General features: G+C 43.8%; 1 protein-coding gene across 1 annotated transcript in view; it reads left to right on the top strand.

Annotated features, from left to right (window-relative positions):
* The window catches only part of CASR (calcium sensing receptor), a 39,119-nt gene extending 24,815 nt beyond the window's left edge, over positions 1-14,304 (top strand). Inside the window, exons 4-7 of the mRNA XM_072398439.1 lie at positions 217-1,044; positions 8,434-8,670; positions 8,998-9,121; positions 12,498-14,304. Of these exons, the coding sequence (XP_072254540.1) occupies positions 217-1,044; positions 8,434-8,670; positions 8,998-9,121; positions 12,498-13,906 (2,598 nt within the window). The 3' untranslated portion in view covers positions 13,907-14,304. The remainder of the gene's footprint in view (positions 1-216; positions 1,045-8,433; positions 8,671-8,997; positions 9,122-12,497) is intronic.
* The last annotated feature ends 949 nt before the right edge of the window (positions 14,305-15,253 follow it).

Raw genomic sequence — 15,253 nt, 5'->3', positions numbered from 1 at the left:
GTAAGTGGAGGGAATGCCCCCCAATGGCCAACAACTATCATATTCCTGGGTATCAGTGCCTAAGAAACAAAAGTAAAGGTGGGAGATCTACCCACAACTGGTCATGGAGCCAGCAACCTCTGAGGGAACCGGGGTTGAGTAAGGGTTATTAGAACTATAGTGGGAGGTGAGGTGGGTGCCATTTTGAGGAAATAATATTGGACTTTGGTTTTTCAGGTCAGTTACGCTTCCTCCAGTCGCCTCCTCAGTAACAAGAACCAGTATAAATCCTTTTTGCGCACGATGCCCAATGACGAGCACCAAGCCACCGCCATGGCGGACATCATTGAGTACTTTCAATGGAACTGGGTTGGGACTATTGCCGCAGATGATGACTACGGAAGGCCGGGAATCGAGAAGTTCCGAGAAGAGGCAGAGGAACGAGATATCTGCATCGACTTCAGTGAGCTCATCTCTCAATACACTCCGATAGAAGAGATCGAGAAAGTGGTGGACGTCATCCAAAACTCTACGGCCAAAGTCATCGTAGTCTTCTCGAGCGGGCCGGACCTCGAGCCGCTCATCAAGGAAATTGTCAGGCGTAACATTACTGGACGTATCTGGCTCGCCAGCGAGGCCTGGGCGAGCTCATCACTAATCGCTATACCGGAATACTTCCACGTTATTGGAGGCACCATTGGGTTCGCTCTGAGGGCCGGACAGATTCCAGGATTTCGGGAATTTCTCCAGAAAGTTCACCCAAAGATGTCTGGTGGCAACGGTTTTCTCAAGGAATTCTGGGAAGAAACGTTTAACTGCCGCATGCCTGGTGGGACTAAGAAGAATGAGGAACACGCCAATATTACAGCCTGCACCGGCCAGGAGAACATCACCAGCGTGGAGACCCCTTATCTGGATTATACGCATTTGAGGATATCGTACAATGTATATCTAGCGGTGTATTCTATCGCTCATGCGCTGCAGGACATATACACATGTACGCCCGGGAAAGGACTCTTTGCCAATGGATCATGTGCCGATATAAAGAAGGTGGAAGCCTGGCAGGTAGGTCCTTTGCCTTATTTTGCCAATTGTATTATTTGGTATAATTTACTCCAGCTACACATATGAAGTATATAGGAATGGAATGTTTTATCTGCTAAAGAATTTGTATTTCTGTCCATCCAGTCGTGATACCTTTACAGCACAGCTTTGTCTGGCAGGGAAGGAGACCGGACTTTTCTCTGTTGTAGTTCAGTAACAATTGCAGGTCTTGTCCCTCCCCTAGTCTGTGATTGGCCAGTAAAGAGAGAATCAGTTGACTGAAGAGTTCAGCTCTCTGCTGCAAGAGGATTGAAACAGACAGATACCAAGTTCAGGGACTAAAAAATACAAAAATACAATAAATGAAGAAACTTTTTTTTTCAATTCACGTTTTAAATTTCGCAAGTTAGAAAAATATTCACCCAACTTGTACATAAAATGTACAACTTTTCTCATTGGATTCAATTCAATTGTGAATCCATTCTTTGTGATTCATACATGTTCTAATTAATCCAAAGCAAAAAAAAAGTGTGAATTAGTAAAATGTATCTAAATTTTGTGTGAAAATGTTTATAAATACACCCTCACGTTTACTACACATGTGTAGAATTGTTGGTTATGTACACATGTGCATCCGGGCAGTACGCATGCTTACGTTTGTTCATGAGGGCGGAGCTGTGAATCCCTTCATGTTTTTAATTTATTTTATACAATGGAATGTCTTTATTACTTTTTTTTTATTTCATGTTTTCTATCAGACGTGCATTATGATAGCATGGTACCAGTGATGGGTCTCTCTACTTTGTTGGAGTAGGGATGGGGTGTGCAAAAAGGGCCAAAGAGTTCCTTTTCTGCAGGCACTGTTTATCAAAGGTGCCCTGGTGGGGTAACTAGTATGATCACATGCTGGAGACTTACCTGCAGACCACCCTGAGTAACACCCACATGTGATGCTGAGCCTCTGTGATTGGTAGAACAAGAATCCAATAACTGAAATGGGTGTGGTCAGGGACAGCATGAATGGGGAGGGAGGGGCTAGTTAATGCTGGATGTCCTCCAATCAGGAAATGGGGTGGAGCTCTATCTGACTTTCTGCAGCTTCTAATGCACATTGTGGAAGCTCCTAGTGTGCAGTGAAATCAGAGGAAGCAATTTCAGTCCAGGAGAGGAGTCGCTGCTACAACTGTGCAAAACTGGGGGAGGCTGAAGGGCAGATTTTATGAGGGGGAGGGCGGATTAAAGAAGGGATGCCTGGATGGTAGATTTAATAAAGAGAAGGCTCAAGGTCAGATTACATGAAGGGGAGACCAAAGGGTCGGGGAGACTAGATTAGGTGAAGGGAAAGCTGGAGGGTAAAATTAATGAAGGGAAGATTGGAGGGCAGATTTCATAAAGTGGAAGAGGAAAAAGGGTAGATCTATGAAAGGGAAGGTTGGAGAGCAGAATTACTAAAGGGGAGACTGGAGGGCAGATTTCATAAAAGCAAAGCCAAAAGGTAGATTTCAAAAAGAGGAGGCTGGAGGGTAAAATAATGAAATGGAGGCCAATGGGTAGATATCATAAAGAGAGGGCTGGAGGGCAGATTTCATGAAGGCAAGGACAAGGGTTAGGGGAGGCCAGATTTAGTGAAGGGAAGGCTGAAGGGTAAAATCACTGAAGGGTAGGCCAGGGGTCAGATTTCATAAAGGGGAGGCCAAAGGGTAAAATAATGAAGGGGAGGCCATTGGGTAAATCCAATAAAGGGAAGGCTGTAGGGTAAAATTATTAAAGGGAAGGCCAAAGGGTAAATGTAATAAGACAGGAGGGCAGATTTACCAGTTGTTTCTCTGACAATATAAGGCAGCTGTTGCTGGACAATGTCCATATAACACAAATGAAAAGACTGATGAGCAGTAATGAATCGACCGTCCTCCATGAGCGGGGGCTCCTTTACACGGCGGTTGTCACGTTTCCTCCAGAAGCTTTGTAGTGCGAGGTCTCATTATCCGGCGGATTAATTAGACACAAAGCAGGCCTGATGTCTTCCTGTGTCCCTGAGGAACATAATGTGATTAATCCTTTCCCGGGTCCCGGGCCGGATACAGCCGTGCAGAACAGAAAGTTCCTAATTAGAAATCACAAAGATGCAGAGGACGGGGCAGATGGAGGGGGTGCAGGAGATTCACCCCCTGATTGGATTGTATTAGGAAGATACAATGGTTTCCCTGCTTTATGAAATTATTGGATATTTGTGCCGGGGCCCTGTGTGGCAATGGAAGACGACTATTAGGAATTATTGATGTTGACCTGATCACATCCTGGTATTGGGATGAGGAGAACAGATCAGAGAAAAAAGAAAGTTCACCGGTTTTTTAGGCTTTGAAGCCTGAAAAAAAGCCAAGCAGTATCCATTGTAAAAAAATCCCGGGCACCAATTAGATGTCAGTAGATGCCGGGGATGCAGTAAATGTTGCAATTTTACACCAGTAAACTAAACCTTTACTCAAAATTATCAGTAGTGAGGAGAGAATGGAGGATCCAGGCACCTTAAGGCCAAGGTCACATTGGTGAAGGTTCCTGGGATGTTCCAATGAATGGCACCTCCATGTTGGTTCCTAATGAACTAGCATTTCAGCATCTGAGACCAGGTAGCAATGTGGGGTACTAAGCCTCTCACCCCCATTTATTCTCCATGGATCTCAGCCACTTTATCAGTTCAGTACTGTGTGGTCTTTGTGGAGCAGTAAAGTTCAAAGAAAGAATCATGGTGCTCGTCAGAAAGAAAATGCCCATTGGGATTAAGGGCTCCATGATGTCTGCAATCCTTGCTAGGGAAGTCGTAGAATACTGAAAGGAGAAGAAGAGTTACTCCCCTACCATGCTAAGACATGAGTCCAACATGGACGGCTTTTACTGGACACCCCATCATGGCAGCAGTCCTGGACCAGGGCATACAGAAGCCTTCGTGCTCACATTTCCATGCACCACCTTCACTGTACGCACCATCACTGATCCGATCACGACACCCCAGAGAACCTCCAGGGGACCCTACAAGTATGTTATCTATTAGGAAGGTCCACTTTGTACTCACAGAGGTGATCAATGCCCAACTTCACCACCAGGGCGTCCAGTATCATATAGCCATTGCCACCCCAACCTGACTGTCCCTGGCCACCATTGGATTTCAGCTCTTTCAATCATGGTGGCTCACCATCCCATGTGATGTTACCTAGGGAAGGCTTCATGCAAATAACCTATTCCTCCAGACTGACACCCACCCATCAGGCATTAATTTCATTACATGTTCAGTATTCTCCACAGAATTGTTGTCAAGCCAGGTGGGAAGAAGCTAAAGGTGGGTGCTAGTCCCTGTATTGTAATCCAACTCTTCAGTAAAAGTGCTGGGTGGTGCAGAATCGTCCTCTTTCATGAGTGCTGAAAATGCTTTGTCAGCTGCGTGCACAGGTGAGGTCATTGGCTGTCTGCTTTCATCAACCGCGGTGCACAGAGAGGGGGTGCAGGGAAGGAGACGTCTGCTGCGGCTTGTTTTAGATTGTCCCCTCTGCTGGGCAAACAGCAATGTGCCAATAAAGAGAAAATGTTCAGAACTTGTGATGCAAACGTATCCAAAAATGTTGCGGTTCATAGGAACATCACTGAAAATAAATAATAAATAAAAGTACAGGATCTTAAAATGAACTTTTAGCCAAGCTATAGTCAGATAATACTTAAATGTCAGAAATGAGCAGTAAATGAGCTTTGAACCCCAACTCAAAAACCAGCTCAGGCAGCAATACTCACTTCCTCCTGAGGGCTAACCCCTGCAATATTTCTTCTTGCCACAAGATGTCCCCAGTCATCTGGACTGAATGATCAGTCGATGGCAATGGACAACTTCTGGACTGAATGTCCCTCAGTGCATCAGAGCTCCAACAAGGATGGTTGCACTCATGGTGGTTGCATGTTGGGTGCAGTTCTGTTTTCACTGCAATGCTCTATAATGCTCACCTGCGGTATGTTACTGTGTGAATGAGCACTTAGTGTCTGTGTTTAGGTCTAAGGGGCAACACAGAACGACTTTTGCTTACCTCAGTTACCTTGGGTTCAGTATCCAGTGCCCGGCCTTACCCCCTAGCTCTCCTTCTCAGTGCCTAACCTTAACCCCCCCTCACCTGGACCTTACTCCCAAACCTCTCTGCCCGGTGGCTACCCTTAACCCTCCTACCCAATGCATAATTTTAAACACCCCCCCCCCCACCTGATTCCTAACCTACTCATCACACCCCAATGCAACCTTCCAGTGCAAGGTACCCACCTTGCAATATCTGGGGCAGAGTCATCTTCTGGCCCATAGCTGGCATTATAACATCAGCCTGACATCATCAGTGACCAGGTAAGTAACCATTTAACACCAACAAAGTGGGGTTATTATTGCCCCCAGTGACACCAATGTTGGGGTTATTTCCCCCAGGGACAACAATGTTGGGGTTATTATTGCCCCCAGTGACACCAATGTATTGCCCCCAGTGACACCAATGTTGGGGATATTATTGTCCCCAGTGACAACAATGTTGGGGTTAATATTGCCCCCAGTGACACCAATGTTGGGGTTATTATTGCCCCCACTGACACCTATGTTGGGGTTATTATTGCCCCCAGTGAGACAAATGTTGGGGTTATTATTGCCCCCACTGACACCAATGTTGGGGTATCATTGCTCCAACTGACACCAATTGTGGGGTTATTATTGACCCCATTGACACCAATGGTGGGGTTATTGTTGCCCCCCCTGACACCAATGGTGGGGGTATTATTGCCCGCACTGACACCAATGTTGGGGTTATTGTTGCCCCCAGTGACACCAATGTTGGGGTTATTGTTGCCCCCCCTGACACCAATGGTGGGGTTATTATTGCCCCCAGTGACACCAATGTTGGGGTATTATTGCTCCTACTCATACCATGGGGATTATTTTACACCTCAGTGCACCCTCAGACCCCACAGCGAGCCATAGGGGCCCTGGTTGATTATTACGCACTCCATGTCTTCTTGTATTGCTGGTAATGGGAACAGATTGTATACACATCACAAATGAAATGCAGATGATCGAGTTTCTACTACAACAGCCAACCAATATTATTCATCTAACATTTACCATCACTGAGCAAACATATCAAACTCCAATCCGTCACCTCCTAATTGTATGTCATACAATTGTAATATGGGACAAGATCTGATATCAGGGACAGATACAAATAGTAACGGGACGACCAAAAGACAAGGAGCGTGGTGTCCCCATCCCCCAGGTGCACAGACACTACAGCGATAGGTTAGTAAAAGCAATCTGTTTATAGGTCAGAGCTAGCAGAGTGCAAGCTCTGTGGGCCAATTTTTTTTTAACATTGTAACAATGGTATAGCAAGTGTGCTTTGTAAAGTTCTTCAAGATCTGTGCTGTAATCCAAAATGAGTCATTGCTGCTCTCTCTCCTTGTAGAGGGTAACTGGTCTTGTCTCCTCCCCCTCCTGCAGGGAGTTCACAGTGGGTGGAGCTACCAGGCCACTCCCACAAACTATGTACAGCACAGTGATGATGTCATCACTACTTTTACAAGGTGATATCTGAGTTTGGAAAGTTAGTTAATGCACAAAACTGGATTTATAAATTTTATGGCTGGAAAAATCTTCGAACGAGGATTCCCAGCACATTTTGTATTGGACATTAAACAGTCGAGGTTTCTATTCATGGGTGGATAAAGGTTGGTGGATTGGCTCCCCATTGGCTATGATTTAGTATAAAATTATCAGCAAATGATAACATTTATTCTGCAAAAACTCTTCTCAGCACAGTTGGGCCTGCTGATAAAGATTGGAAATAAATTCATCAATTTCCAGCTAGTAGAAGTGTATGAATTTGCCCCAACACCAGCAACTTACAACCCTTGTACAGAAGCTCTGCACTGAGAGAGAGAGGGGAGCCAATCAGATGTGCTGACTGCACATGTGGATATAAACGCTGAGCAGAAGGATGACACCTTCAGTCTGCTGCTCCGTTATTGTCCTATGGGCAGCATAGTGGTTAGGACACCATCATATTCCTTATCCTAGTATTGGTAAGATTAAATGGAAGAAAATGCAAATCCTTTACAACAGAGGCCCGGCAAACTTTTTGGACTACAAGGCCATTGCAGGAGGTTAGTAAGGCACACTAGGCTATAGAAGAAACAAGGTGTCCAAGGAAAGCTTTTTCCAATCGTGACTGCAAGTGAGCAGCCTCAGTCTTCCGCTTATCCGTAGTGTAGTCTCTGTACGTGTGCGCATGCTTGGCATCGAATACCTCTTGAGATTCGACTGCTTGAAAGTGCTGTTGGTGTCGTTGCACACTAAACACAGGGCTTTGTTGCCGCGTTGGACAAAGAATAATATGTCAGTTCATTCGGGGTTGAAGACACGACGTTCGAGGACAACCTTCCAGGGACTGGTAGCTGCGCGTTGCTTCTGCTCTTTAGGCAGAGTAATTGGGGTTATTGTGCGGGAACTCGATGATATCGCGGGAACAATTTAATTAGGCTCGGATCCAAGAATAAATAACTAGGGGGTGTTAGGCTGGACTGAAATACTGGCCAGGCTGTATCTGGCCTAAAGGCTGGAGTTTGCCTATCTCCAAGGACTCTTCTTCTCCTCTTCTTCTGAAGTGTTTCAGTCTCTTCTTTCAGTTCCTTTTATTACAATGACTCGTGAATTTAAATAGAATTGGCAGGGGAATCATTTATAAATACCCCCTTTAGGTCATCTGTGTATTTAACTGTTTAACCTCACATTAGGTTTTGATTCTTTTCTTTATGACAGGATATACCAATGTCTCCACTGGTGTCTGTCTTAATAATTTTTTTGTAAATCTATTATATTTAATATTTGATTTTGTCTTTTTTTGCTGTGTCCATTTTCATAGCTTTAGATTTGCTGGTTCCAGTGCACGGGTTGAACCTGAATGTCCCCCATTCCCTAAAACTTTCTCTATGTAGGAGTACTCAGCAGTGTTCTCCCCGGCCCCTTTTAGCTGGGTGCACCACCCGGCACTTTTCAGTAACCACCTGGCTGTTTTTGGAGGAGTTGGGTCGCTTCTTCCCAACCGTCTGCTGAGCCTTGTTGCTGCTTGAGCTGCACTTGGTGGGGTGACCTCCCTGACACAGTGGAGGTCATTGGTGATGGGGTAGTGCATGAAGCCCCTTTTCGAGGTCTACAGTCTAGTTTGGACTTGTTCCTCTTGAGCAGCACCACAGTCTAGTATTCTTCATTCCTTGGATGGTGAAATCTGTTTGCTACCAGAATCTTGAAATTCATAAATCTCAGATGAGCACTTTAGTTCCCAGCATTGATAAAGTTTCTCTTGACCATGAGAATGACAATAAACATATTTCTGCATTTTGTAGGTCCTCAAACATCTGCGGCACCTAAACTTCACCAATAACATGGGGGAACAAGTGGACTTCAATGACTTTGGAGACCTGGTGGGCAATTACACCATCATTAACTGGCACTTGTCCAAGGAAGACGGATCGGATGAAGTTGTCTTTGAGGACATTGGGCATTACAATGTGTACGCCCGGAAGGGGGAGAGGCTTTTCATTAACGAGAGCAAGATCCTATGGAGCGGATTCTCACGAGAGGTAGGTGACGTCGTTGGGTCCCTTGTGATTTTTTTTTTTGTACAAAAAATGCAATCCAAAATACTATATAGTAAAAGTTAACAACCTCCATATCTGACCTCCTGCTGGTAATTGATTGGTGGGTGCAGCTTGCAATGTCCACCAGGAGAGTCTATAATCCCATGCTAGAGTGACAACACATCCAGCTCCATTAATACAGTGCAAGGAATGTTGCCACCCTTAAACAGAAATCAGTAGGTGAAAATTAAGGAAAAATAAAGTTTTCCTGAAAAGTTTTGAACTTTGAGCTTTCTTGAATAATATTTACCATTTCTTCCATTCCATCAGGTTCCATTCTCCAATTGTAGCCGGATCTGCCATGAAGGCACCCGGAAAGGAATTATTGAAGGTGAACCGACCTGCTGCTTCATGTGTGAGCCGTGCCCAGATGGCGAGTACTCCGATGAGACAGGTAAACAGAAATAAAGATGGAGCCTTTCACTGTTCCCATTGTTAGCTGGAGAAGCCTCATGGCACAGAATTGATGATGGCCGTTTGGCACTGCGATACGCACCACAGAGCTGATAGCTGTCAGCACCCAATAATAATCCAAAATCTGGGGATGTCAGGCCGCTGAAGCTTGATATCCACATTTATGCCCAACTTCTGGAAGTGGATTTATTTGCAAACATGAATGTTGCTGCATGATACTGTAGAGGTGTACACCACCCAGGAACAAACACTGCTTAATAGAGTACATAAAGCTCTACATGATCATAAGAACCTGTTAAAATTCCAAAATAATCGTTAATTTGTTGTTATTGTATGTTATTGCTGCCAATCATGTGTGAATGGGATATAGTTCTCTCAATGAGCCACTAGGCGGTGCTGTACAGATAGTGAGTATACAATATACAGCAGAGATGCTGGGGATGCCAAATATTATAGGACTTCCTTTACTTCTGATCTTAGCAATTGCACATTCACAACTAATTTAAAGGTTAATGGGGGGAACTCATTTTCATATTTAGCATATAACAAATGTTAAAAGGTTTTGGCTAAATTAAGGGTCAGTTTATTCATCAGGATTGTACTGAAAACCCAACAGAATCTGTTGGTCTTAATGTGTTGGGAGGAAAGTAAAAGTTATAAATTAACTTTAGGGGTTGGAACAATATAAGAACACAAATAGAGAAGGGGAGTTAGCTGTCAGGGTGAGATACATTGATATTCTTTACTAGTAATGGGTCAGAGTTGGGATCCCCTGGGAGAATCAGCATCAGAACTACAGCAAATGTTAACCTATTGCTGGGTTCTTTGTGACAATAGAAGTTACAGATGCATTGTGCAGAATAGGACACACCAAGGTCAGGTACTGCAAGCCTGTTGATGTTTGTTGAGCCTCTCCGCTATGTAGCACTCTTATATGAACAATGCCTCCTAAATTCAATTTAAAGTGATTATTAATTAATAATTACTAGTAGAGGGAAAGTAGCCAAATTTATGTAAGGTCTGCTGGTCAGGGTTTTGGTGCTGTGAGTGAGCCACCTAGTGGCAGATCTGTGAAACAGCAACCAAGGCAAGCAACCTTTGCTTTGCCTTCGAGATGTCATTGAGAATATACCTTCAGTTAGGTTCTCTAATTGAATCATTTTGGCTGGCTGAAATAGTTCTGATTAGACAGGAGGTATTGGATACATACATAAAGAGACCAGGAAGATAAACACTTTTATTCCATAACAAAAAAGTACAACATCAGGTGGCTGTGACTCCACAAATGTCCAGTGGTTGTCTTGTCCTCAAGCTAAACATGTACAGTGGATAGACATCCAAGGGTTCCTTCATGGGTTGCTAAGGGTTCATTAAACAATGAGCAACCTCAGGTCAGTTTAGGGGACACCAAAGATCTTTTTGGCCATCTGTAAGGGTGACATTTTTCCCACTGGCCAGCAGGGTATGAGTGCATTCTTCTCACTGACCAACACCATAATGTAGTGGGAGATGAGAATATGGTATAGTATTAATAGCAATTTTGCTCACTCAGTATGGCTGGATAGATTGGGCTTCTTTTGGTTGAATATACATTGCTTACGCCATTATCTAGAGATTTTGTCATTTAAATTGCCAAAGCCATAATGATGTTGTCAATTACTTTATTGTACAGTTGGGTCCATAAAAATTTGGACAGAGACAACTTTTTTTTAATTTTGGTTTTGTACATTACCACAATTAATTTTAAATGAAACAACTCAGATGCAGTTGAACTGCAGACTTTCAGCTTTAATTCAGTGGGTTGAACAAAAAGAGTGCATACAAATGTGAGGAACTAAAGCCTTTTTTTTTTACACAATCACTTCATTTCAGGGGCTCAAAAGTAAATAGACAAATTAAAAAGCTGAAAATAAAATGTTCATTTCTAATACCTGGTTGAAAACCCTTTGCTGGTATGACAGCCTGTAGTCTTGAACTCATGGACATCACCAGATGCCGGGTTTCCTACTTTTTAATGCTCTGCCAGGCCTTTACTGCAGCGGCTTTCAGTTGCTGTTTGTGGCCTTTCTGTCCGAAGTTTAGTCTTCAACAAGTGAAATGCATGCTCAATTGGGTTCAGATCAGGTAACTGACATGGCCATTGAAGAATATTCCACTTCTTTACTTTAATAAACTCCTGGGTTGCTTTGGCTGTATGTTTTGGGTCATTGTCCATCTGTATTATGAAACGGCTCCCAATCAATGTGACTGCATTTAGCTGGATTTGAGCAGACAGTATGTCCCTGAACACCTCAGAATTCATTCCGATGCTTCTGTCCTGTGTCACATCATGGATAAACACTAGTGTCCCAGTGCCATGGCAGCCATGCAGGCCCAAGCCATCACACTTCCTCCGCCATGTTTTACAGATCATGTGCTATGCTTTGGATCATGAGCTGTTCCATGCCTTCTCCATACTTTTTTCTTGCCATCATTCTGGTAAAGGTTGATCTTGGTTTCATCTGTCCAAAGAATGTTTTCCCAGAACTGTGGTGGCTTTTTTAGATGTTTTGGCAAAGTCCAATCTAGCATTTCTATTCTTGAGGCTTATGAGTGGCTTGCACCTTGCAGTGCACCCTCTGTATTTACTTTCATGCAGTCTTCTCTTTATGGTAGACTTGGATATCGATACGCCTACTTCCTGGAGACTGTTGCTCACTTGGTTGGCTGTTGTGAAGGGGTTTCTCTTCACCATAGAAATGATTCTGCCATCATCCACCACTGTTGTCTTCCGTAGACGTCCAGGTCTTTTGGCGTTGCTGAGTTCACCAGTGCTTTGTCTCTTTCTCATGATGTATCAACCTGTAGATTTTGCCACTCCTAATATTGTAGCAATTCCTCAGATGGGTTTTTTTCTGTTTTTGCAGCTTAAGGATGGCTTGTGTCACCTGCACGGAGAGCTCCTTTCACCGCATGTTGTCTGATCACAGCAAAATCTTCCAGATACAAGCACTTATCTGTTTAATTGATAATGACATAACAAAGGAATTGCCCACACCAGCCCATGAAATAGCCTTTGAGTCAATTGTCCAATACTTTTGAGCTTCTGAAATGAAGTGATTGTGATAGGCTTTAGTTCCTCACATTTTTATGCAATCTTTTTGTTCAATCCACTGAATTAAAGCTGAAAGTTCAATTGCTCCTAAGCGGTTTCATTTAAAATTAAATTATTGTGGTAATTTACAGAACCAAAATTAGAAAAAAAAAGTTGTCTCTGTCCAAATATTTATGGACCTAACTGTATATTAAAAATCATCTTTTGGGATTACAGTGACTCCATTATATTTCTCTGGTGCTAACTCTGCTCTCTTTTCCAGATGCAAGCGCTTGTGAAAAATGTGCCGCGGACTACTGGTCCAATGAAAACCACACATCATGCGTAGCTAAAGAGATCGAGTTCCTGTCTTGGACTGAACCATTTGGGATCGCTCTAACCATGTTCTCCATCTTGGGAATATTTCTGACTTCCTTCGTCCTCAGCGTTTTCATAAAATTCCGCAACACACCCATTGTGAAGGCGACTAACCGCGATCTCTCCTATCTTCTGCTCTTCTCCTTTTTGTGTTGCTTCTCCAGTTCCCTCTTCTTCATTGGCGAGCCGGAGGATTGGACATGTCGATTGCGGCAACCGGCTTTCGGCATCAGTTTTGTTCTTTGCATCTCCTGCATTCTGGTCAAAACCAACCGCATACTGCTGGTGTTTGAGGCCAAAATCCCCACAAGCTTTCAGCGGAAATGGTGGGGCCTAAACCTCCAGTTTCTTCTGGTTTTTCTGTGCACCTTTGTGCAGATAGTGACGTGCATCATATGGTTGTACACAGCACCTCCGAGGGCTGCTAAGAATCACGAGGATGAAATCATATTTGTCATTTGCAATGAAGGATCGTTAATGGCTCTCGGGTTTCTGATTGGCTACATTTGCTTGCTGGCGGGAATTTGCTTCTTCTTTGCTTTCAAGGCCCGGAAGCTGCCGGAAAATTTCAACGAAGCCAAATTTATCACATTCAGCATGCTTATATTCTTCATCGTCTGGATATCATTCATTCCTGCTTACGTAAGCACCTATGGGAAGTATGTTTCGGCTGTAGAGATCATCGCCATTCTGGCCTCGAGTTTCGGCTTGTTGGCTTGCATCTTCTTCAATAAGGTCTACATCATCTTGTTCAAACCGTCCAGAAACACCATCGAAGAAGTTCGCTGTAGCACGGTGGCTCACGCTTTTAAGGTCGCAGCCCGGGCTACTCTGAGGCGTAGTAACGTGTCCCACAAAAGGTCCAACAGCTTGGGAGGATCTGCAGGTTCTACCCCATCGTCCTCCATCAGCAGCAAGAGCAACCATGATGAACATTTCACGGCTGCCGAGCGAGCCAGAAGCTGCAAGCAGAAAGTCAGCTTTGGCAGTGGCACGGTTACCTTATCCCTGAGCTTTGATGAACCTTCCAAGAATTCCGTGTCGAACAAGGTCATGAACCCAAAGAACTCCCTGGAAGGGAAGAACAGCGATGACAGTTTGATGAGACATAAAGCTTTACTCCCGCTCCAAAACAGCGATGGCGGGAGCGAGTCCAGCTTCCGAACAGCCTCCAACGTCGACGAGTCAGAGCATCAGGAGTCCACCAGCCAAGCCAGCCCTGACAACCAAAGCATGGCGGCTTCATCAGCTCAGACAGAGATTACCAAGAATGAGGTTGATGGAACGATCACAGAGAACATGATTAAATCCTAATTAAGATGCTACATTTAGACTGACCTTGATAAGAATGAGATCTTTCAAATTGAACAGACTCATCTTCGATGGAGCGTACATTCAATTTACTGGAGACTTCTCTCTCCCTCTGTGTATTAATGTTGACCGATTGAAGGAATGTATACATTTGTCTTAAGTCTGCTATTTCATATTCACATATACTTCCTGTTGTGGATAATTTTTTCTGTTTGCTGTTTGAGGAACTGCAGTAGCCATGGACTCCTTGTAGGTGAAATAGTGACCTGTGGTAATCGATGACCTTATATTTGTGTATATGTACCCAGTTGAGTCTGTTTAAAACCTGTGAGTTGCTTGTACTGTGGTGCCGATTTTTTGTTCTCCGATGCCTGGATGGGAGGGGGGTTGGGGGGTTATATTGATGAACTCGGTCTGTCTGCATTGGTGGTATTAAAAATAACAAATAAACTGTATACAAAGAACTTTATGTCAAACTTTGTTTTATCTGAAAAAAGAAAATCAACCTTTTCAAAACACGTAATAGGTTGCAGAAATCAACAACTGGCAAGACAGTACAAGTTTTTGCTTCAAAGTCTACATCTAGCCAAAACTTTTCTTCATTTGGAAGGAGTAGAGAACAGTTATGCGATTTTTTTTTACCATCCGTGTCCCATTGGAGAGTTTGTAAAAGCACATCTCCTGTCCATAAATTTGTCTTTCATTTGTCATAGCATGTGATAGTTTGAGCACTGAAACAGCTTTTTCCTCAAGTAGTGACAATAGTCACCGGCACAAGTCCAACTCGAGGGTAAATTATGATCTGCATACATGTTTGTTGCACTTGCTGTGCCTAGACAGCACGGTGGCTCGGAGGTTACCACTCTGGCCTTTGTAGAGCTGGGTCCCAGGTTCAAATCACACATTCCAAAACAACATGCAGTTAGGTTAAATGGCTACCCCGAAAATATGGCTGTATTAAAGACATATGACTGAGATGGGGACATTAGATTGTGAGCTCCTTTGAGGGACAGCTAGTGACATGACTAGGAAGTTTGTACAGGGCTGCGTAATGTCAGCGCTATAAACATACTGTGCTGCTCACCGTTCTCCTTTCTGATCTTGGACCTGCAATGCAAGGTTCCCCTCTCTTCTGCTCTATCCATTTGGTCTGATTTATTAAAGCATTTCAAGGCTGGAGAGGATACACTTTTCTCAGTGAACCCAGTGATCCAGCAACCCTGTAAAGGATTTCCTCAAAGTCATTTGCTCTTTCCTAGCAATGGTTTTGAATCCTGCACCAGATCCATTCCAGGTTTGCTGGATCACCCAGCTTCACTGATGAAAGTGTATTGTCTTCAGCCTTGGAGA

The sequence above is a fragment of the Pyxicephalus adspersus genome, chromosome 1 (genome assembly GCF_032062135.1).
Source record: "Pyxicephalus adspersus chromosome 1, UCB_Pads_2.0, whole genome shotgun sequence".
NCBI lineage: Eukaryota > Metazoa > Chordata > Amphibia > Anura > Pyxicephalidae > Pyxicephalus > Pyxicephalus adspersus.
The sequence above is the reverse complement of the archived record's forward strand: the minus strand, read 5'-3'. Positions and strand labels throughout refer to the sequence as shown.